Source organism: Pseudorasbora parva, chromosome 1 (assembly GCF_024679245.1).
Source record: "Pseudorasbora parva isolate DD20220531a chromosome 1, ASM2467924v1, whole genome shotgun sequence".
NCBI lineage: Eukaryota > Metazoa > Chordata > Actinopteri > Cypriniformes > Gobionidae > Pseudorasbora > Pseudorasbora parva.
In genome coordinates this window covers 33915258-33939858 of record NC_090172.1, presented here as the reverse complement: position 1 = coordinate 33939858, position 24601 = coordinate 33915258, and the positions used below count along the sequence as shown (strand labels likewise).

The following is a 24601-nucleotide window of genomic DNA, read 5'->3' as shown; positions in this document are numbered from 1 at the left end:
TATTATATTATATGTTAAAATGCTTTACTTACATCAATCTCTATAGGAAAGTTGTAAACCCTTTGTGAATCAATGAGGTTGTCAAATATGAACTGATTCTGGAAAATATAAACATTTTAATGTGATAAACTAGGCTCCCACAAACATGAATGGCAAGTTAACAAATACCATACATGAATAACTGTATTATAAACAATGCTTGTACACAATATGTATTGAGGTTTTTTATTGTGTGCACAGTAACAGACCTTTTCAGGTTTCTCAGTGAAGAGGAAGCCCTGATAAAACTTGGTCTCATTGAAGCTGCAGCTGATCAGGGCAATGGCACAGTTATAAGCAGCACAGTGATACTGTCTCCTCAGCTCCAGAAGAACCGTCTCTCCTGCCATGTTCTCAGTAAAGGCCTCGAAACACAATCTGATATATATTGTACTGATCAGAAATTCTACTTTATTATGTAATTTTTGCAGTTTGCTCCAGAATTTTCTGAGACTGAAGCGATGCAGTTGAAAGGGAGGTGGAAGTTAATGTTTTTATAAACACAGATAAAACATTTATAATATTGGAGCCACAGTCTTGTGGGCAGTGCTCTGACATATAGCGCAAAAGCTCTTCGGGCGACGCAAGTTCGAGTCCTAGCTCGTGGTCCTTTCCCAATCTTGTACTGCTCTCTTCTTCAATACACTGCAATACTCTATAAACTAATAAGTATTTTTAATTTCATGATGACTTTAAAGGGTTAGTTCACCCAAAAATGAAATTAATGTCATTAATGACTCACCCTAATGTCGCTCCACACCCTTAAGACCTCCGTTCATCTTCAGAACACAGTTTGAGATATTTTCTATTTAGTCCGAGAGCGTATCCAATGTGTAATAAAAACATAATCAAAGTAGTCCATATGTGACATCAATTGGTTGATTAGATTGAAATCTCTTGAAGCATTGAAAATACATTTTGGTCCAAAAATAACAAAAACTACGACTTTATTCAGCACTGTCTTCTCTTCCCTGTTTATTTTCAATCGGATTCAAAGATACAAACGGTTATGAATCAGTGAATCGATTCATGATTCGGATCGCATGTCAAACTGCCAAACTGCTGAAATCATGTGACACTGGCGATCCGAAAGAGATTCTAATTAAACAACTGATGTCACATATGGACTATTCTGGTGATGTTTTTATTCCCTTTCTGGACATGGACAGTATAGTGTGCTTGCATACACTTTCAGACTAAATATAAAATACCTTAAACTGTTCCGAAGATGAACAGAGGTCTTACGGGTGTGGAACGACATTAGGGTGAGTCATTAATGATATAAATTTCATTTTTGGGTGAACTTACCCTTTAAGAACTTAATGAGTAATAAAGTGTGTGTGTAAAAATTGTGTTCCAGTCTTAGGAATCGGTAGAAAATTATCCCTTTAGTAACATCAAAAGGCTCTTAAAATGTGTCATAACACATTACGTACTTGAGGAGGTTCTTGGAAAGCTCGTTGCCTTCTGCACTGCCTGTGCCACAGAAGGCCTTGTTGATTGCAGAGTTTTTAGAATAGACTTCCTCTTTGGGCAGACGGGAGTATAACACCTCCAACAGCTTACAACAGCCAATCTTCATCATAATCTGACTCTCAAACACTGACTCAACAGACTGGAGGATAAATGACAGGAAAGACACAATAGTCACATGACTGAGTGAAAACAAACATATTTTGTACAGTTATGGGATAAATAAAGCTTTTCAAAACTGTGAATGAACTGAATCATTTGCATAATAATTCAATGTTTAGAAGTGTTCAAATCATCTGGTGACCTGGTGGAGCACACCAGGTCTGAACCATTTTAGGTATAATGTACTCACCTTAGTGAAGCGTGCCTGTAGAGTAGTCATGATATCAGCAATATTAGTGATGAAGAACTGAGAGAGTGCCTGAGGGCTGCAGTAAGAGGCTAATAGTAGCAGGACTCTATCTATAAGACCCATGAGCATGCTGTTTGAAGGAACATCTTTGGCTTGAAATGATTGGTAGATAGAGCTGAGGAGAAGAACCTGTCTTTCCATCGGGGACCTGACACAGATAAATAGTATGCATTATAAATAAATCAATGAACTGTAAATACATAGACACATAAAGAGCTCTTTTTTTTACTTACTGACGAGCAATATTTTGAAAGCAGGTCTGAAAGAGCTCCTCCATGATATGTTTCTTGTCCCGGCACAGAACTCTTGCCATGAGTTTCAATAACACAGGACTCTGAGACAGCTGCAGGGCCTCTAAAAACTGATTTAATTACTGGCATTTTAGATAAAAATATACTTTAAGTTCTCCAGGTTCACTCCCCATTTTACCTTATCTCAAAATGTTTTAATTACTGCTTAAGGCATAATGAAATAATTTGTAGAGTTTCTAAAGTACATTCAATGGAAATTTATGAAATCAATGAAATTATGAGCAAAAGAATACTTTTTGCAAAGATATGGGCACCTCTGAAATTAAAGAATATAATATACTAAAAAGGAATATTCAGTTTAAGCATCTTACTTTGCGAATGCAGTCCATATAGTTGTTGCACTGAAGTGAGCCACGAGGGAATTCATCTGACTGCATGGGGAAATGTGTAGCCACCAGAGTCTCTAGAGCCCTCCTGAGCTCTTCCAGTGGCATGCTGGGTAATTCAGTGAAGAAGGGCAGCATGATCAGAGCCTGGCTCTAATCACAGAGAGAAAGATAGGAGAAATTAATATAGACTCCACAGGCCAAATGCCATAAACATGCACTGTTTCTAGATTTAGCTTTTGGTTTTTAAGTGTCAATGTAAATTTTTGTTTGTCTGGCTATCACCAGACCAAGCTCAATTTAAGATTAAACATTGGTCTGGGGAGTCTGGTATGTATTTTCTACTGCACAAGAGGTGTAATCAACGAGCACAATTCAAATAACTCTATGCAATTGTATAGTCCTTCAACTTATTAGACCACAAGAGGCGTGATCAACGGGCAACGACCCATCGCTTCTCTATCTGTCATCGAGTTAAACCCGCCAATAGCACGGCATGTGGGTAAGACAGTCTGTGATTGGTTCCCGCAAAAGTATAACAGAAGCAGTAGAAATTAATGTACAGATTTTCAGACTGAGTTGCAGGGCGAAATCAAATCGCTGGCAGTTCAAGCTGGGTTTTCCCAGTCTAAATTTTTGTCACTTCAAGAATAAGAAAAGACTATACTGTATAATCAGTGCAGATTGTAGACAATATTTGCAAAGTACAGAGTAAATAATAAAAAAAATGATGTGCTAAAAATGTGCAAAAAATTACCTTGAGATTTAACGGCATAGATATATCCGTGAGAAGAGCTGTAAAAGTGGTGAACACAGCATTAAATGCTGGGTGAACTGTATCGGAGCATACAGAGGAATTGATCTGCAGGAAAAAATAAAATAAATCAATTTTAGGCTCTTCACAATGCACAGAAAATAAAGTATAATTGAGTATGTGGTACCTGGAGCACTTTGGCAAGCAATGACAGGACTGAAGTTTTGCTCTCTGGTGTGGCTGCAGGACCCTCCCACCATGGCCTGAGTAAATCCCAGTCCTTCAGCACCTGTTCAGCCAATTGCGAGCCTTGCGACTTTCTGACAGAACGCTCACGGAAACTATGATCCAACATGCCGTTCAGCAAAACACTAACCTAAAAAGACAGTTGAACAGGAAAAATTTTCAGATCTCGGTGGATATGGAGAAAATTGTCAAACAGTTATATCTAGAACTTATTTGTATAATTTATCTAACTAATCATGTTAGAAACCCACAATGTCAGATGCTTTAGTCACAATAAGTGCAAAGAAACTAGTCTACTGTTAGCTAGATCACTTTATTCTGCTGGTGTTTTTGTTCACCAGAGATGCATTTCCAGAAAGCACCGTAGATCTAGGTAGATCATGAAGACCATTGGTGCCAGTGGTTTCTAGATTTTACATAGGTTTACAGGTTGCTTTTAGGAAAGTAGTCCAGTCTAGTTTGATGCCTTACCATGCTGGGGTTCTGGTTGGCTGCAGCTAACAGCAGCGGCACAGTGCATTCCACACTGCGGAGTAACTCAGTATTGAGAGAGGTCTGGAAGAGGCTATAGAAGTACTCTCCGTGAGAGAAGCTGAGGAAGTGAGGATTCAGACTGCCAGAGAGCGGAACGGAGAGTGTAATGGTGTTCAGCAAAAGGCCAACCATCTGCTCACTCTAAGTCGTTTATGGAAAAAAAAGACCAGTTTCAAGATTGTATGCATTTTAAACATGAACTAAATATTAAAACACAAACATTCTGTGATCTTCAATGTCTTATGGATGGTTCTTAAATTAGACTAGAATCTTTAGACACTACACAACTTAAAAACACAGACTGAGACCAACTGGAACAGGCTTGCTCCGTTTGGGCATGATCAGTCATTCCAACCAAATTACATTTATAATCGGCATGTGTACCAAAATGTAAAACGAATCGCTTAAAATTATAATTTGTGCCAGCCTCCATTAAGCTGCTGAACAATGTAAAATAGAGCTGTGTCCAAAGGGAAAGAGGAAGAAAGGAAAATAAAGAAGTTTATCTATGATTCCGGTGCTATTAGGGCAACGTGCAATAAACATATAAGCACTTTAGCACATGCACTTTCATTCATGGACCTGAGTTGTCAATAATGTGTTTTCTTTTTTTTTTTTTTTTTTAATGAATTACCTTTGCCTTATGCCCAAGCAGTATTTGTGTGATCTGTGATGTCTGTGGTGTTTTTTATGTTTGTGATGTTCTTTTAAGAAGCAACTATGCACTGTGCCCAAGCAGAATTTCCCCTCGGGGACAATAAAGTAACCAAACCAAACCAAAAAATGACAGTTGTGTAGTGTGTTCCCAACTTTATTTTATGCTTGTAATTCAAACCACTTGCCTGATTTCCCAAACAGAAAGCCAACTGCACAAGTCTGTTAGCTAATTTCCTGCTGCCAACATCCATGGAGGGCAGAGACTTCCTGTCGTTTCCAGGAGCTATGCTTTTATACACACTAGTGAGAAGTTTGGAGCCCAGAGCGTGACCATAACCAGCATCCTACAGAGAAACCATAAACATCCCAACCTAAAAGTTAATATTACGTAGACTTAACAGAATCACGATAACATTAATTTGATCAATGTGTACCTGACTGTGCAGAACAGAAATGAGAAGCCCAGACTGGTGAAGCTGCTTACAGGCTGAGAGTAAAAGATGCATGCTAGCATGACTGTCTCTGGTGTCTGCCTCATAAAGCTCAATAGCACACAACTTCTCCACACTGTCCAGAACAAACAATACAGTGAACACACACATAAAAAATCTGTTCATTTAAAGAAACTCACCAACAATATTTCTAAACATTGCAACTGTAACCACAATGTACATTAAGATAGGAAACAGGAGAGAATCAGAAAAAAAAATACAAACTGGATTTAAACATTTGAGCATCACTTGAAGTAGGTGCAAAATAACTTTATAACTATACATGAAAAATTGACTGAAACCAACTGAAAACAGACCTCTGTATGGTTATTCTCTTTCTAATGCTGCTCTCCAGTTGTGCCCTGTAAGGCGTTGATGCCAAAACTTTAAGCAAAGGAGCGCACACTTCGGGCAGCTGAGTTATCACTTCTAGATCTGCCATGTTGAACCCAATCGAAGAGGGCTCACACACCGTCAGCACCACCAGTGTGAAGAAGGAAGAGTTGAAAAAATCCTGCTCCATTAACTAAAGAGAAAGTAAAAAAGTTAAAGCAGCATGATTTGTTTACTTTGTAGATTCTGGTAGGTTCACTATAGCATTTGGCAGGTAGACCCAAAAGTAAATAATATTATATTATAATCTTTTTTCCAATTTATAATGTTTCCTCTGAAATATATGAGCAACAAAACTCTTACCTTCCAAAGATCCTGTGGACATTTTTTTAGTACCATGGTGGAGAACTCCAGCATTCGGACAATGATGGAACACTTGCTGTAGTTGTACTGCTCTGTCTCACGAGGGCTGAAGTGTGACTGACCTGCATTACCTATTCTGAAACAAGCTCTGGCAGCCTGGACATCCTGCATTGACAGTTCTGTAAGAAAGAAACGGACAGCTGGCAAAAAGCTGGACTTCTCACCAGTGCCTGGAAGGAAAGGAATGAGAGAAACAAAGAAGCTATTAGCAATAATTTGACAATTACCGATAATTTCACAGATATGAGAAGATATTAGTTCTGCATCTTAAGTTTTGCCAATTCATGTTGTGGATTCACCAACCCAGGATCCTCTGGGGTTGCACACAGTGCAGTTTTGTGAAGGTGCTGTAGCAGTCAAGAGCAGCCAACAGTAGATCCATCCACTGCAAGGTTCCTCTGATGCTGAAGGGGGCTTCAACCTCTCTCAAAGTAGGCTGAGTGAGTAAACCACCTCCCTCTAAACATGAAATGAGGAAACCTGGACCACGCTGCTTCACCTGTTCGTCTAGCCACACCGAAGGAGATGCATTACCTGACAAAAGAAAGAGAAGAAATTTAAAGTAACTGTGTATGCATATACATTCACGTATATAGATTTTTTGTTTTGTTTTTCTCTAAAATCTTATTCACATCATTCTGAACATTAACATAGTGTTAGAGGTGCAAAATGACCTAAATCACAAAAGGAACTTAAATGACCAAGCTAGAAAACTTCTTAAATTGAAACCACAATGAATCACTCTGGACATATTTTTTTCTGCTTAGTGAAATTCTGAGATTGGCCAAAAAGAATCCTGATGTTCCCCCTGGATATTTTCACTGATATTCATTTCAAGCTCTATTGCTCTCTTAAATTTCTTATAAATGTTTAAATTCTGCAGGAGGACAATGAATTGTCTGATACTGTGTTGCCTTCATTATGAATTCCCCATAGATTACCGGGCAGCAGAGGCACAAATTCATAGAAGAGCTCCATGCTTTTGTGTCGGCACTCAGTCTGAGATCTTCCGCACTGGGTCAGCAGCCACATGACTACATCTGACAAGCACAATGACTGGTTTGGAGGGAATCCTCTGAGGAAAGAGTAGAAATGCAGGTCTGTCAGTTTGTTATAACAGACACAATGTTCACTTTACGCACCTTACAAATGTGAATTAAGAAAAGTTAAGAATAATACCATAATCAAATGTAGGTGTACCTTGGTATGCGTCTCTTGGAATTCTTATTGAGCGGGTCTGCCTTGTGTTTGATAATTCTCTTCAGATGATCCAGGGAACTACAACACTGTTGGACAGTTCCTGTGTAGACAATAACAATACAATATGACAGGAAAGATCATAGTCATGACCATCAGACAGGATGTATTGATGAAGAGATTATGTCTAGTGTCTTACCCAGGGCCTTTTCATCAAAGTGGGCCAGAGCCAGACTCTCAACAAACACCACCAGCACCTCAAAAACAAACTGCTCCACCAAAGAGCTCTCTTCTCTGTGAAACAAAACAATGTATGGTTAAACATCTGCATAAATACTATTTTCATTCACTATTCATTTCTTACATTTACTCAAGATGACATAGAATATATTGCTCAAATATTGAAAGTCTGTATGTAGCCTAGCTTATCTGATGAGCTCTTCTGCTCATCACACACTGACCTGAACAGCCTGTACATGCTGTTAAATGCAAGCGCAGCTCCAAGCCTCTTGAAGACATTAGGGTGTAAGGCCAGGCTGTAGATACGTTTGAAGAGAGATTTTATGTTGGTTGGGCTCTTTTCCTGCTGTTTGGGGGTGGTCTGTTTAATGGACCATTTGACAAATTCCTGAATACAGGTGCCACTGAAGTCTCTGAGGGTGCTGTCTAACGGATCCACAATTCCATCCTTTGCAGGCCAAACAGATTAACAGCACATATCACAGACGGCCAACTCAATATGAATTTTAAAAAAGTATGTATTCTGAAGGAGTTTACTCACCAAAATGGCCTCCAGCACAGCTACTGTGTCTTGGCTCTCAAACTTTCTGTTGTTGGTGAACCAGTGGATAAGCTGCATCACCAGAGGTTCAAACAGCTGCCTCGTCACCTGAAGAAGCAGTCAAAGTTTCAATCACAAAGCAGGATAAGAAAATGATTAGGAGGGCTAGTTCTATTATGGACAGTCCTCTGGACTCAGTAAAGCAGGTGAGTGAGAGGATGTTGGCTAAGCTATCAAACATCTCGAACAATCCTTCACACCCCCTGTACAAGACAGTTGGGGCCTTAGGTAGCTCCTTTATTCAGAGACTGTTACTCCCTTGGTGTAAGAAGGAGCGTTACCAGAGATCCTTTATTCCGACAGCAGCTAGATGTTTTAATATCCATATAGTATCTCAGTATTGACACTACCATTTTTAAAAATATTTTTTTAGGAGAGTATGTGTACTTATATAATTACATTTACGAGATTTATTTTTTTAAATATTTTGCATTTATATTTAATGGTATACATGTCACAATGCTATTTTGGTCTTCCTACATAATTTATAGTTTGAATGTATACTAGCAATATGTGCTATATTTGTTATAAGTGTCATATTTGTATGCTGCTGTAACACCTACATTTCCCCTTGGGGATAAATACAGTTCTTTCTTTCTTTCTTTCTTTCTTTCTTTCTTTCTTTCTTTCTTTCTTTCTTTCTTTCTTTCTTTCTTTCTTTCTTTCTTTCTTTCTTTCTTTCTATTTCAAAATATCCAGATGTGAAATGTGTAAAATGTGTTGGGTTTTTTTTTTTTTTTTTTTTTTTTTTTACTGTGAACTGCTGTTTTAACTGATTTATTTTTTACTGAAACTTCTTGACTTATTACTGGGTCAATTATCTAACTCTAATCTGATAATCAGTTTCTGATGAAGGACAAAAATAATGTTATATAAGAAAACCTGATTGACAAATGAAACTTTTACTCTGTTCATTATATTTAAAAAGCAGACATAAGGTAAAAGACCTGGTCGACGTCACAGGCCAGGCGTAGAAGAACAGGAAAGACTTTTCTGTGCAGGTTGTACATGGGAGGAGCAGACTTTTCATCATCTGTCATCTGGGCTCCTTTACCCACCATGTATATGACCAGACTGTGCAGAAGCTCACACGCCGCAACCTACACACCAGAGAGAATGATCACTTCCAGCCTCAGTTTATTGGGTCAATAAACATAATCTGAATAAACTTAAATCAACAATGACAAAACGATTTGGACTATAATTACTTTAGTTTGCCTGTCACTGGAGGATAACGCAAGCTCTGTGACCCTTGGCAGGAAGGAGTCCAGGTAGATGACAGGCTTTATGTCTTTAAAAGGCACAGCAAAACTCAGCCTCTTCTCACAGTCCCATGACACAAAACGTTTCATCATGTCCTCCGCAGAAACAGCTGGGTTTAGATACAAGAACATGCAATATATAAAGGCTAAGAACGATCAAGCAAAATTAACAAGTACTGCATTTTTTTTCAACAATTAATTTAGTAGTAACAGAAACTAAATAACCTGTCACAAGGCTCCTGTTGAGCTGTCCTCCTAAGTGTCCAAGCAGACGTACCACCCTGCGTCTCACAGCAGCAATCGGAGACTCATCTCCCTAACAGAGACCACAGTAACATCAGGACACCGTGCTCAAACCTCACCACGACCAAACTATTTAAATAATTGAGCATGTAATTACATTTTAGATTATTTCAGTTACTGAAATCACAGAATCATTTACACTAACAAAAATCTAAATATGTGTTTAATATATCAATATAATTACCACAGATATGTGCTTTGATTTCTTCAGGAGTCTCATCATGACTTTTCCATAACTCTTTGAACTTCCTGTTGACACAAATGTCACCTCCATACTGCCGTCATCTTTTTCTAATTGAATGATTAAAAACAAATAAAAAGCAATCAGCTATAAAGGAATTTGACAATAATCACTGACCCTTAGATATCTTAATAGTATATTTAGAAAGAATAGTAACCAGTGACCATTTCTTTACAGTACAGTATTTAGGATAAATATGATTAGTTAACTGACCAGAGTTACTGGTTGTTTTGAGGTAGCCGTCTAAATGTGGCAGTATGTCTGTGTAGTACGGCTGCATGATGGCAGCAGGGATCAGAGCAGACCAGGACTCCAGAGCATCAAGTGCTGCTGTGGCTAGAGGAGCATGACTCAAACCCAGCCGCAGAGCAGCCTTCAGCCAAAACAGTGAGAACAGATGATCATTCCATATAAATATCATGCCTCAACTTATGTTTTAAATCACTTCAGAATGTGATTCCTATATACTTTTAAAACTAAGAAAAAATACTAATGTTGATTATCACAATTTGCAAACCTGCAGAGCTGGTATATATGCTTTGATATCCAGAGCTACCATGTCAGGATGAAGAGACAGGATGAACATCAGACATGCAGCCAGTAGCTCGTCTTTATATTGTTTCATTCGTACACAAACCTGAGGAAATAACAAAAACCCTTATCTCTTCACATGAATCATATTCAATAATATGAAATAGAAACAAAATTATTTGATGAATGAAACAAAGCAGACTGCAATGTTTAAGCATCTAACACAGAAATAAAGTGACACAAGGGTTAAAAGCGCACCTCCTTTCCAAACTTAGCAAGGAGTGAAAAACAGGCATCCTGCATGGTGGAGCCACCACCAACACTTTTAAGTCCTTGTTTTAGGTTCTATAAAAAAAAATAAAAAAAAGAGATACTGGTTGACAAGGTTTATCAACACATTCAATTCGGGAGTTAATGTGATGGAGAATGTGTATTACCTGGAAATAGTGGATTTTCTTGGCAATGCTCATAGAGAGGGAGAGGAGCTTATAAAAGCCGCTGACCAGAGGGAAACGTATTGATTGCAGAATGAGCTCGTGACAAAGGGGGTGCATCCACTGAGAAAAATACTCAGGATTTCTTGAAGGCAATAAATCACTATAGAGAAGACAATAAAAATCTTATGAATGCAATCTCCTACAATAAGAGTGCAAATAAGATTTTTTGTTTGATTGATTTCTGTCAGCACCAATGAAAAAAAAAATGACACCTGCAAAAGTCAACCAAGTTGATAAAGGCAATAAAGTCTTTGGGTTTATTGGGCATCAGGTTTGCTGTGGGGTCAGATGAAGGCATAAATACTGCACTTGCATCACTCTGTGCCTGAGAAAAAGAAAAAATACCTTACAAAACTGCCCAAAATATTCCAACATTTGTGTTTCAAATTTGTTTCTTATATGTATGGTTGTAGTACACACAAACAATTGTTCTCCACAGTCTGCTGCTGTCAAAGTGTATGTGAGTCTTCAAAAAAACTGTGAGCAGTAGTAATGTGCGAGTGGGGCGGGTAAAGAAATTGTCACTTTTTGCAGGGCGGGTCATTAAAAACAAAATAAATAAAATAATCTGTGTATGTTGCAGGCAATTCCCTATAGCCTATAATAAATATTTGGGAATATCTATTTTCATATTTTATTAGGTTCTTTGATAAGGTTACAATACAAAAGCCGTAGCAAAGTAATTTGCATGATTTCTCAAACATTTGGCGTCACCGTCCCGTCACACGTCACGAAAACGGCTAACCAAGCAGCTCCTGCCGCCAGCCAGCCGAGCAAGTCAAAAGAAAAGGAGATACGTTTAGACGTTTAGTGAGTGGGAGGATGATAGTGAAGAAGTTGCCGAGAGAGACGAGGTTCGTGCTTTGTAAATGTTGAAAATGTTTATCATTATCTTGTTATTAACATGACCTGATTTATGGTTCATATTCGTTTATAGGGCAATGTTTCCAAGCACATTCAGGCTGAAATAAAGGCTGTTTTAATTTATATTACAATGCCTAGTATGTCTATTTAATTGTCGCAGGTGCAGGGCGGGTTGTAAAAATATATTAAGTGGTGCAGGGCGGGCTGGGGCGAGCCAGATAATTTCATAAAAGCGGGGCCTGCGGGTTGGAAAAAAAGCTGACCTGCGCATCACTAGTGAGCAGAATTTAACTTAGGAAGAATTAAGGGAAAAGTAAATTATTGCCAAGGTTTTCCAGGTTTCTGATCATTTATATCGTCCATTTGGAATTCCTGTGCATAACGTATTGAAAATATAGCATGTTTGTTGTTTATGCTCTGTTTCTTTAACCACCCACATTTTGTGAATGTGGGGGGTTAAATATCGATTCAAGGTGCAGTACTGCAACAGTACCTCATCTTCTGCATTGACTTTCTGCACTGAGAGATCAAGTTTCTCCACAATCTTCATGACTGACTGCACCAGGGCATCATACAAGTGTCGGTTTATGTCTCTCAGGTTGTAGTTCTTGGCAGCTGGAGCTCCATCCATGAATCCGGTGTCCTAAAATCATAGCAAATTAGATCAGTTCAGACATTAGATTAAGCTAAAGAGTACACATGCAACAGCTTTTATGATTACATGGTCACATTGAAATCAAATGGAACACACAACCAGTCATACGACGCATGGGTATATTTGTGGTAATAGCCAACACATTGTATGGGTCAAAATTATTGATTTTTTTTAAAGCCAAAAATCATTAGGATGTAAAGATCATGTTCCATGAAGATATTTTGTAAATTTCCTACCATAAATATATAACAAATATGCATTGCTAAGCACTTAATTTGGACAACTTTAAAGGAGATTGTCTCAATATTTACATTTTATTAAATTTCAGAATTTATATCAATTTAAAAAAAAAAAAGGTGTGGTCCATGGTCACAAATAGAATACTGTACCATTAAAATAGAAACAAATTAGAAACTAAACCTGTGTTCATCAAATACACATTTATTTTCTTACTTTAAAGTTTTCACAGTCCAAAAGCCCCTTAAAGAGGTCAAGGTAGTCCTTAGAGGAAGGAACTTTCCATTTCCCAGAGCGCACCAGGGTGGAATCCTCCTCATCTTCAAAACCACCTGAAGGAATGCTCCGCTCCTGATGGGTGAATTAATATGTACCAGGCAGACATATAGGTATCATTGCAAATACAATTTAAACAAAAAAAAGCAAAAAAATCAGCACTTTAAGCAAAAACACTTACTTCTGACTGAAGAACCGGCTTAGAGCACACTCTGATCAGGCCTTGGTGAACTGTTATTGAAGAAATGAAGAGTGTGAGCACTGGTAAAACTAACCTAGTATCAGATCAGGCAAGATAACCTCCAGTTCATCCTTACCCACAGAACTAGTGAAACTCCAGAGGACAGGACCTCGAACTGCCATGGCAACAAACACCTTGATGATGGAGCGGCAGGTGGCATACTGCATTCTCTGGCTGTACTGAGGGAAGCTGTCCATCTGAACCACAAGGAGGCGCTCTAACACAGGCGTGTACACTTCAGGGATCTGCAACCAGTTATAGAAATTACAAGAGTTGAGTTGAACTTGAGGTAGCTGAAGTAAAAAACAGTAGCCTCTCCTGACCGTAAATGTAGGTAGGGCAGATTCTGGGTCTTAGTGCTAGTTTATGATAAATATTTTGAAGCTTTATATTGTAATCGCTGAACACATGCAGAAAACTTTCAGCAGAAGTTTATTGTCCTTGCGTTATTCAGCCTGAGGGTGGCACTCTCATTGACAGGATTGAAGTACACACCACACACACACAATCTTAGAATTACCTTAATGTATGATTTATTTTAATATTAGTTAATATTATAAGTTGTGGAGGAATAGTGGTGAGGAAAAGAAAGTCATGATTATAGCTGAAGTGAATTGATATCGTTTGGGTCTGGAGCAAGGTTTACATAAGCTAACATGACGATAAGCTGGGGAATCTGAAATCTGTCCCAAAGGCTCTCTCCAATTGGAGCATTGGTGGCACTCTCCCACCTTGCCTTACAGATGAGCCGCAGCTGGTAACAAATTTATTTAAAAAAATAAATGCATATGTTAATTTGACTTGATGATTTGAGACACTTTAAAGTAATATTGAGATCATAATTTGATGAAGTGGCCACTTTGAGCAGAGCAGGGAACTAAAAATGAACCTAAATATTGAATATTGGTTTAAAATACCAATTTACCAACTCGTTTGATGGTTTACATAAAGCAATGCTAGATATAATCCTACACAATGTGATTCACAGCTCATTGTAAAAGAGATGAATCTTACTCTGTCAAGGTGTATCAAAACACTAGCTATGGAGTCGAGGAAGCTTGGCAGCTGGTAGACATTGTCATCATCCCGGTCAGACTCAGTCAGGTACATCTGCTTGCACCGCTGAATGAGCTCTGTATACATCAGATCTACATCCTGAGGGCATACCACCTTACATGGCTAAAGGCAAACAAATGCAGAACACAGTCAGAGAATCTTTATTCATTTGAGCCTGAAATATAAACAATTACATAAGTGCAAGATGGACAGAAAAAACTAGATAAAAAAGATACAGCACAACTAAACAGATATTGTACAGGCTTGCAGACTATTAGGTAACACTTTAGAATAATGGTCATTAGTTAACTATATTAGTTAACCAGAACTAATGATGAACTACACTTAAAAATAATTTATTTATCTTTGTTAATGTTAATTTCAACCTTTACTAATGCATTATTAGAATCTTGTTAACATTAGTTAATACACTGTGAACTAACATGAACAAACCATGAACAGTTGGATTTATATGAACTAACATTAACAAAGATTAACTAATACAGTAACAAATGCACTGCTCATGGTTAGAACTTCATGTTAGTAAATACATTAACTAATGTTAACCAATGACCATTATTTTAAAGTGTTACCGACTATTCTTACTATTGTAATAAAATGTCCAGATACCAACCGCAGCAAACAGGCCATATCCTCTGATAGCAATGGACAGTTCTTTATTAGTGGATTCCATGGTCCTGATGATCGCACAGAACTTCTGCATGAAGAACTTCAGCTTGCTTTTGTGCAACTCAATGTTCTCTGCCACAAGAGTAGCCACCTTTACAGCAATAAGAGAAAAAGTTTGGAAAGAAGATCATGGTCATCATAACCAAGTTGAATATCTCAGTAAAAAAAAAAAAAAAATTAAACAACTTATACATTTAATAATCAATAAACAGAAAATACCTGTTTTAGGAAAGACTCTAGTGCTGTGTAACTACACTTTTTCAGCTCTCCATTTATATGTCCACAAAGTTTGGACATGACATCAAAGATAGACATGTAATGATCCATAAGACAGTTGCCGAACTGGCTTGAGTGCTTAGCAAACAGTTTAAGACCAGCTGTCAAGAGTCAAAAAAGACAAGAAATTACTTCAACATTGGCAGTATGGTATGAAAATATATGTTGATATCTGAATCCACTCACCAAACATGACTGCATATCGTTTCATATCAGTCTAGAGACATTAGGAAGGAAGAATGGAAAATGTGACTGAGCTGCACATGTACTACACAGAAGGGTAAAATAACAATTCAGCTTTAAATTGTATTGCCAAATTAAGACTCTTAATTAGTCCTACCTGTGGGCAAATCGCCTTTAGCGCATAATCAAAGATTTCTTTCGACGTAACTGGGTCTGTTTAAAGCAAAACAGTTAGCATATTTGTTTAAATTAGGTTAAGACCAGTGAAGGACTGTACATTTACATAAACACACAGCCACCTTCTTCCATTGATTTGGTGAAGTTCACCATCAGAGCTGTGATTCCTTTCAGGCAGCCAGCAACAACAGGAAGTTTTGGCTCCTTTGTAGTTGATGTCATCTGAAAACCATTGATTTAGCACTTGGCAATTGTATTACATACATTATATATATATATATATATATATATATATATATATATATATATATATATATATATATATATATATAAACAGAATACATATATACATGGATATGTGCTCTTTATTGATATGTGCTCAATTTGTTGATATATATGCGAATGATACCCTTTACCTGTCCTTTTAGTTCACCCAGGTAGGCCTTGTAGAGTTTTTCAGAGTTGTTGACCATCTCACTGGGGTGCACTTCACCCAGCACTCCAAGTAGTTCATAAATGTTTCCCAGCACTGTTGTTAGTCAATTTAATGTTTCAATAATACATACATAGGAATGAGTTTGTTTGCATTCTGACACGCAATTAAAAATATATCATAATCAGTCATCTTAAAATAACTATTGGTGACAATGCCAACATAGTTTGGATACACAAGAAAATGTAAACAGAGACCAAAGGCCTGATGTTTTTATATCTTCACTTGCCTGTATCAGGTATCTTACTCTTCTGACCTAACTCTCCATAAAATTTGTTGAACATATCCCCAACTTTGAGATCCTGGGTGATGCTGGAGTCTTTCGTGAGAAAAAGTATCTAGAGAGATTTTTGAAATGCATTAACACTGTCTATGAATATCAAAATACATAATAAGCACAGACATGTTCACAATTATCTGACTCCAAGTCAGAGTTCAAAAGTGAGAATAAGCTAAAGGTTCCCTTGTATTGTGATATTTAAAGAAAAAAAGATTCTCCTTGCAGATCTCAAGTCAGTTGGCTCCCAGTCTCAAGCGAGTATTTAAATGACTTACATTAAGTGCAAGTATCCATGTCTAGGTATCAGTACACAGATACACTAGGTCAACAGTGTTTCTAAAGAACTCACTTTGATTAGGAGATCTAAAGCAGGGCTTCGGCACTTTGCAGCTTTGTCCTTTGTGTAGACAACCATGCAAATGTCCTATCCATGCAGAGAGAGGAAAAATACCCAGATGTGGCAAAATAAAGCAAATTAGTGATACAAAGGTGACATATATAATTAGTCAACCTTTAAAACACACATTAAAATAATGTGATGCCAAACCAGAAAGAAATTAGCTAACTGTTGATTGAAGGTACCTTAAGATCGACAGCATAGGTCTTCTCCCATCCTCTGACAGTGACTGACATTCTCTGTAGAAATGCCCCTAAAAAATTGAGAATCTCCACTCTTGTATCTCGCAGCTGCAGACAAACGTTACATGTATGATCCACATCTTTATAATAATGTTACAATTAAATATGGTAATCTTCCTGACATAATACACGTATAATTATTAGAATTTGCCAGTAAACACCTCTTACCGTTTCATTAGAAAGAGACTTTCGGAGAAAGCTAAGCAATCCCTCTTCCTTTGCAAAAAGCAAAGATGTCTGTAAAACTGAAAGTGAAATGCATTAGAACTAGTGCTGGAGAAAGTTTTACTGTGATTAATTGCATAATATATGTTTGTGTACTGTGTATAATTATTATGTATATATAAATACATACACATACATGTATATATTTAAGAGAAATGTGTTATTTGTATTAAAATAATATTTATATACAGATAAATTATATATACAGGTCCTTCTAAAAAAAATAGCATATTGTGATAAGGTTCATTATTTTCCATAATGTAATTATAAAAATTAAACTTTCATATATTTTAGATTCATTGCACACCAACTGAAATATTTCAGGTCTTTTATTGTTTTAATACTGATGATTTTGGCATACAGCTCACTGATGATTTTGGCATATACTCCAGACTCAGTCCACTGCTTCCGCAGGTCCCCCAAGGTCTGGAATCGGTCCTTCTCCACAATCTTCTTCAGGGTCCGGTCACCTCTTCTCATTGTGCAGTGTTTTTTGCCACACTTTTTCCTTCCCACAGACTTCCCACTGAGGTGCCTTGATACAGCACTCTGGGAACAGCCTATTCGTTCAGAAATTTCTTTCTGTGTCTTACCCTCTCGCTTGAGGGTGTCAATGATGGCCTTCTGGACAGCAGTCTTACCCATGATTGTGGTTTTGAGTAATGAACCAGGCTGGGAGTTTTTAAAAGCCTCAGGAATCTTTTGCAGGTGTTTAGAGTTAATTAGTTGATTCAGATGATTAGGTTAACAGCTCGTTTAGAGAACCTTTTCATGATATGCTAATTTTTTGAGATAGGAATTTTGGGTATATGCCAAAATCATCAGTGAGCTGTATGCCAAAATCATCAGTATTAAAACAATAAAAGACCTGAAATATTTCAGTTGGTGTGCAATGAATCTAAAATATATGAAAGTTTAATTTGTATCATTACATTATGGAAAATAATGAACTTTATCACAATATGCTAATTTTTTTAGAAGGACCTGTACAAGATAAATGATATACAATAGATACAAATATTTCTGATATATACATCCCATCCGTGTGTGTGTGTGTGTGTGTGTGTGTATTTACATATACATAATAATTATACACAATACACACACACACAGATTACGTGTAAACAAACTTTTATTTTGGATGCGTGATTAATTTTTCCTCAGCACTAATTAGAACTCATTTCAAGATTAATTGTCATCAGGATCATTAAAAGCAGGCTTGGTCATCGGAGTTGGCCTTGAACCACTAGAGGTGGCAGTTGAAAAGAGAATGATGATCAAACAGATGATTTTCATGGACAATACATATCACCCTCTTCATGATAAAATTATTTGTTTGCAGACTTACTCGAATCTTTTATTCCAAATGAAACACAAATCTACTTGCCTGAACAAATACACACATATTCTTTTTCGTATGATGATTTTTCTTCTTCTTCTGGCTGCTTTAATTTCCCCTTTTAAAATATCTATCTATTAATTGTGAGTTTATAAGCAAATGTGTAAGTATGAAATATATGCAGAAAAGTAATTAAACATTCATTTTTGCATTTTGTCTGAACACAACACAATGTTGACTTTTTGCAAGAAAGGGTTCTTACCCAGTTCATTCTCATTCTTAGTTATCATGCACTCCTGGCCCAAGTCTCCAATAATGTCATGGCAGACTATAACAGCATTCCTGTCCTCTGTGTCTCCAAGGTATGAATGAAGCTTTATAAGATAACCCTGAATCCCTCCAACAGTGGAAGTATCGGAAGACATGATTTGTCTCTGTTGCTTACATCAGAAATGATTAAACGTTGAGAGTTAATGTAAGTAATGTGAATTTGCTTCAGGGCGGCAAAACAGAACAACACAAACACATGCGAAGACGTTCACTTCCTGTTTGAGCAGCACGTCACTCTAGAGGAACAATAACTTGTATCACCCGCTGGATGCCGCTGTTTCATATCCTGAGTGGTTGTGTGGCAGCAAGATCAATCAGAAGGAGGTTTTGCTTTTATAATCTCATTATCATGCACAAATTTTATTTTAGTATTATTTATTTTATCGGTACTGGTAGAAACATTATAGACAGTTAGATTTTTTTTTTTACTTTGGGGCAGTTTACTTTTTTTTTTTTAAAGAGGCAGTGTAATAAAGAATTTAGTAAAGTCGCCTGTTTTTTTAAACCAAATAATTACGTTCTGAAGCTCATTAAATGTGCAAATATTATCCAATCCTAGCCTTGAACGTTGACTTCCAGGCCATCACTGCATATCCCCATAAAAACCGAGCGTTCAGGAGAGAGGCTCAAAACCAGTGTAGAAAATATCCTATTACTTATTTATTATGATGTTTGTGAATGTAAAAACCATGTGAATGTCATAAATTGACCTCAGACAACCGTATAAAAAAATTAAAAATCCCAGTTCATGACACCTCCAAAAAATAGTGTTTACTGTTTTGGAATTTAGTTACTAAACAATCTAATCAAATTCACAGGACCATGGTGCTTCATGTGTAAACATATAGACATAAACATAAAACAAAGAAATATATAACCGTATAATACATAAATCTATATAAACCTAACCTTTAAAAATACACAACTAATATAAACCTACACATATGGCTAACTTATTGACAGGGTAATCTGACTATACAAAATACTTACCAAAAAAATGTTAGACATATTCTTGGATTTATAAATAAAATAATGTGTATGCCTAATGCAGTGGTACAAAAAACAAAAAAAATTATATATATATATATATATATATATATATATATATATATATATATATATATATATATATATATATATATATATATATATATATATATATATATATATATATATATATATATATATATTTGTTTAACCCAAAATAATGTTGTAAGCATTATTGGGCACTAGTATAACCATATGTAATGTATGTTTCATTCATGCTGGAAGCCGGAGGGTAATAGCTCAAATAGTAAAATACTGGTCCAAGTTTCAGGGCTTTTTCCACAGCGCATATTCTTCCAAACTCAATGAAAAGTATACCATTATAAAACTTGGACTAGCCAGGACTTTTTTAATATAACACCTAATTTTAATTATAATATAACTGATAACTATATTTATATTTATATTATGCAAATGAAATTAGTTATGCAGTTATAAATAATATAAATATAAATATAGTTATCAGTTATATTATAACTAATTTCATTTGTCTGAAAGAAGAATGTCATATACACCAGGATGACTTGAGGATGAGTACACTGTAAAAAGTAATTGTTGAATCTACTACAGAAAAACTTGTAAAATTAACTGATTTTGGAAAATTTGTTGATTTAACTTGAATATACTGAGTATTGTGAACTTTTAGGTGGATGCAATAGCTAAACTAAGCAAGTTTAGTACATTGTACTTAAGAATGTTGAGTGTGTTGTACTAAATGCATGTTCACACTGTTAAATCCAACAGCTGTTCTTACTAAGACTTTTTAGAAAACTTTACTTAATGTCCAATAATTAGAATTTACTTAAAACAATTTAGTAATCTGAACTGTTTGCATGCTATGCCTTTGTTACTTAGAAAACCCAAGTAAACATTACTTGACTGGTTTGAGTACCATTTTGCCAAAAAAAACAAAAAACAAAAAACAGGTGCATGGGCAGGTAAAAGGAGGCGGGGCAATTCTTAATAGACTTCACTAATTTCCTCCACTTCTGCAGTCATCCTTCTTCTTAGTTGCATTCACTCATTTTCCAGTCATCTTGAATATTATTGAAAATACAACTAAATACTTTGGGAAAGCGTCACATAAGCTGACTTCATAAATTTATGTTGATTTCCAACGATTTCTCACCATTACGGTGATCAGTGTTCCCTTTGGTTGGGCACTTGGAACTTAATTTTTATTACTATAAATCTCTTCCTATTGATGAAGCAATGCAACACGAAATCACAGATTTCAAAGGAAGGGAAGTATATATATATATATATATATATATATATATATATATATATATATATATATATATATATATATATATACACACATGCGGTATATATATATATATATATATATATATATATATATATATATATATATATATATATATATATATATATATAAATACATCTACACATATAAATATGTAATACCAATTAATGATCTTTTAACATTTTATTGCTAACACTTCTGACAAATTTTTAATTGTGTTGATATAATGCCTCTATATTTGTGACAATATCTAACAATTGATCATGCTTGAGTCACACACAGACTTCAACATTCAGCGTGCAAAACACAACAATGGTAACATTTTCTTTTACACTTAAGACCATTACAAGTTTATTTGCTGTCATTATTGGGGTAATACTGACAAAAGACAGCAAATAAAATGGTCAAATAAAAATAATAAAACAGAGTTACGATTGCCCTGTGATTAATTTATTCATGCTGCAATGCATTCTGGGAGTACACTTCCTCAGCTCACAGAATGTCGACTTGAATGGTTTAAGTAAGATCAACTTGATGCAATAAAGCTTACTTAATTGAGTGTTAAGTTCAGCTTATACTTGAGATTTTTAAGGCAATCAGTTTTCACACATTCTTCTATTAAAATGAACAAGTAGACATTAAAAGAACTAGTTAAAAGAACTATTTTGTTTGAGTTCTCTTATATATGTTGAAACCCCAACTTATATATGTAAGTTGGCTGAACTTTTGAAATTGAGTTACTTGTACTCAAGTTTTATGGTCACCTCTACAAATACACAAGTTAACCCTACAAAGTAGTAGTAAGTAGTATCAAGTCAAAAATGATTACCTAATTTGCTTGAAAATTTTGAGGCAATCAGTTTCCAACAGCTTTCCTAAGTAAAGTCAACTTATTACTTTTTACAGTGTACATTTTGGGTGAACTAACCCTTTAAAGTAATGCTAGAATAATTTTAGGGGAACATTAATTTAACGTTAGAATAATGTTAGAAATGTTAGGGGAATGCTAAAATAAAATGGTAATGGTTAAAAATACATCAGTATCACATTAGAGCAACGTTAGAATAACATTAGAATATTACAGCAATGTTAAAATAACGTTGCACTCTAAATAATGCTGGGTTGTTTTTTAACCCAAAATGCTAGGTTGGGACTATTGGGTCATTTTTGTTGGTTTATTTGATCACATTTTAAACACCATTGGGTAGTTTCAAATTTCCAGTTGGGTTAAACCTGCTGGGTTGACAATGCTTGGTTGATTTTACCCAACGCTTGGCTGTTTCACGTGTTTCGCACCTTGATGTTTAAATTTGCTCCCAAACTGTATTTTGAAAAGACAAAGCAAGAGGCAAAGCCACTGGTTGCAGATGTTTTAAGATACGGGAAGGATGTTACTTTTTTTTTTACAACCATGTAAACTCAAAATGATTATTTTAACAGTCTAAACATGTATTCTTCATTCTTTCATGTCTAGCTTTACAGGCTAATGCACAGGGGAAATTATAAGAATAAGCAAACTTAGTGGCATGGTAGTAGTAAAAAAAACAGATAATTTGTGCTGACCATGCCTGTAGCTACCTCTTTTATTATTTCTCGAATTCTCCAGTAATATGCATGTAGACGTTGGTCCATGAGAGAAGACAGAGAGAAAAAAAATATGCTTAAAAATGCCGTTGTCACTCGATTTTATTTGAAGATTTTAAGATGACACAGATATTGCGTCTAACATTTCTGTCATTACTTTTACAAAATTCATTCCTAGCTAGACAGGCATTGTGACAATCATGTTCACAAGTTTTAGTTGTTTTGGATCTTCTTCTCTGTAAATAACTTTAGAAAAAAGAAATACACAAGATTCATTTTGTTAACCTAAATGTACTTGTTATATTATATCAAGTGAAAAAGAGATTAAATTTCCTGCATTAGTCGTTCAGGTACTCTGATGAATGGCTCCTCCACAACGGCGTCATCACCGGATCCTGACTGATTCATGTCGAATGACGGCTATAGGAAAGCAGAGAAATCAAAAGCTGTATTCCTGCTTTTAAACCCAGAACCATAACCTGGATCAAACATTTGTCAGAAGCACCCCAAACATTAAAATATAGTGAGATATTTTCTAAGTGGAGGGTTGGGGAGTAATGAAATGAAACTTGTTAGTCTAGGTATTTAAAACACAACATTTGAGTAGGCCTAACTGTATTTTATTAGAGTTACATTTTACCTGGGTGGTAATCAAATTACAGTTACATCCAAAAAGTATTTATGATTACTAAAGCGATTATTTTGAATTTTAATGTCATGTATTTCATATAAACATTCATGTAAACTGTAACAACAATTAATGCAAGCAGAAATTGGTGATTCTCAGACTTTCACACTCTGCAAAAGCATCAAACACTCTTAAAAAAAGGTGCCAGGAAGAACCAAAAAGCGGTTTTCACGGTGATACCTAAAGAACAATTTTTGGTTCCCTCAGGTATATTTTTTGTGAAAGGTTCTTTAAAGAACTATTTTTTTTCTTAACCATTTTAGTCCAAAGAGCCTTTATTGCAATGGAAATGTTCTTATTTTTAATAAGCTATTTTTCTGATCATAAGTTTAATAATAGCCTATAAACCTTGCAGAATATGCAAAAAAAAATCATAAAATTGCATGTTATTTTGTCCTGAATAAGCTATTTCACATAATAGATATAGCCTACTCTAAACAAAAATGACTGAATTAAAAAAGGTTTATACAAATTGCCACATTCAATGATGTACATAACCTACCTAATCTTAACTGCCTGTCAAAACCTGGATGATCCCAGACTATTTTCATGTTTTGTGATGGGTGTTGAGTTTAATTAATTTGTTTATGATTTGCGACTTTTTATCTCACAAAGGCTTGATTTTCCTCCCACGCAAATTTGAGTTTATATATGACAATTCAGACCTTTTGTCTCAGAATTTGTATTTGTACAAAATTCTGAATTGTGAAATAGGCCTAAACTCACAGATGTGTTGGGTTATTATGCAGGGCTCGATTACAAGGTGACTTAAGCAATTAGCATATGGCTTTCTATCAGTAGAAACCCTGGAGTATATTCGAATGATCAGCAATATTATCACTTGTGTTCAACCAGCTTTAACATATTTTAAATATGCATATTTGTGATATTTTTATCTTAAAGGCATTATTTATCATATAGGCTTGCTTCAGCTTTAATTTTATATTCTTTAAAATTTTAATCAATTAATTTTTTGGAGGATTGTTTTAGATATTTTTGGAATATACAAATAAGAAATGTTGGAAAGAATGTTTAAACTAAACTGCCAGTAGGTGGCGGTAGGTGACCTTCTTAATTAGTGAGTCATTTTGTAGATTTGTTGAAACTCATTTACTAATAGCTCATTGAATCTTTGATTCAACCGTTAACTGTAAAAACAATTGTTCATTAAAAAAATCATTCA

The 24601-nt window shown here is 35.7% G+C and overlaps 1 protein-coding gene across 1 annotated transcript in view; it reads right to left on the bottom strand.

Annotated features, from left to right (window-relative positions):
* The window catches only part of prkdc (protein kinase, DNA-activated, catalytic subunit), a 35900-nt gene extending 16856 nt beyond the window's left edge, over window positions 1–19044 (bottom strand). Inside the window, exons 1-44 of the mRNA XM_067438257.1 lie at window positions 18765–19044; window positions 17107–17183; window positions 16882–16986; window positions 16649–16723; window positions 16249–16357; window positions 15943–16055; window positions 15649–15748; window positions 15507–15562; window positions 15353–15383; window positions 15110–15267; window positions 14835–14981; window positions 14159–14323; window positions 13221–13389; window positions 13085–13134; window positions 12844–12978; window positions 12229–12378; window positions 11084–11196; window positions 10812–10971; window positions 10633–10719; window positions 10361–10480; window positions 10057–10216; window positions 9787–9893; window positions 9525–9615; window positions 9246–9409; window positions 8985–9137; window positions 7978–8085; window positions 7658–7884; window positions 7396–7490; window positions 7200–7299; window positions 6941–7074; window positions 6303–6533; window positions 5940–6169; window positions 5561–5769; window positions 5187–5319; window positions 4938–5096; window positions 4033–4236; window positions 3503–3691; window positions 3319–3423; window positions 2547–2714; window positions 2158–2285; window positions 1865–2072; window positions 1476–1654; window positions 249–417; window positions 33–98 (exon numbers count right to left, since the gene is read on the bottom strand). Coding sequence (XP_067294358.1) covers window positions 33–98; window positions 249–417; window positions 1476–1654; window positions 1865–2072; window positions 2158–2285; window positions 2547–2714; window positions 3319–3423; window positions 3503–3691; window positions 4033–4236; window positions 4938–5096; window positions 5187–5319; window positions 5561–5769; window positions 5940–6169; window positions 6303–6533; window positions 6941–7074; window positions 7200–7299; window positions 7396–7490; window positions 7658–7884; window positions 7978–8085; window positions 8985–9137; window positions 9246–9409; window positions 9525–9615; window positions 9787–9893; window positions 10057–10216; window positions 10361–10480; window positions 10633–10719; window positions 10812–10971; window positions 11084–11196; window positions 12229–12378; window positions 12844–12978; window positions 13085–13134; window positions 13221–13389; window positions 14159–14323; window positions 14835–14981; window positions 15110–15267; window positions 15353–15383; window positions 15507–15562; window positions 15649–15748; window positions 15943–16055; window positions 16249–16357; window positions 16649–16723; window positions 16882–16986; window positions 17107–17183; window positions 18765–18927 — 6000 coding nt within the window. The 5' untranslated portion in view covers window positions 18928–19044. The remainder of the gene's footprint in view (window positions 1–32; window positions 99–248; window positions 418–1475; window positions 1655–1864; window positions 2073–2157; window positions 2286–2546; window positions 2715–3318; window positions 3424–3502; window positions 3692–4032; window positions 4237–4937; window positions 5097–5186; window positions 5320–5560; window positions 5770–5939; window positions 6170–6302; window positions 6534–6940; window positions 7075–7199; window positions 7300–7395; window positions 7491–7657; window positions 7885–7977; window positions 8086–8984; window positions 9138–9245; window positions 9410–9524; window positions 9616–9786; window positions 9894–10056; window positions 10217–10360; window positions 10481–10632; window positions 10720–10811; window positions 10972–11083; window positions 11197–12228; window positions 12379–12843; window positions 12979–13084; window positions 13135–13220; window positions 13390–14158; window positions 14324–14834; window positions 14982–15109; window positions 15268–15352; window positions 15384–15506; window positions 15563–15648; window positions 15749–15942; window positions 16056–16248; window positions 16358–16648; window positions 16724–16881; window positions 16987–17106; window positions 17184–18764) is intronic.
* Window positions 19045–24601: the final 5557 nt, after the last annotated feature.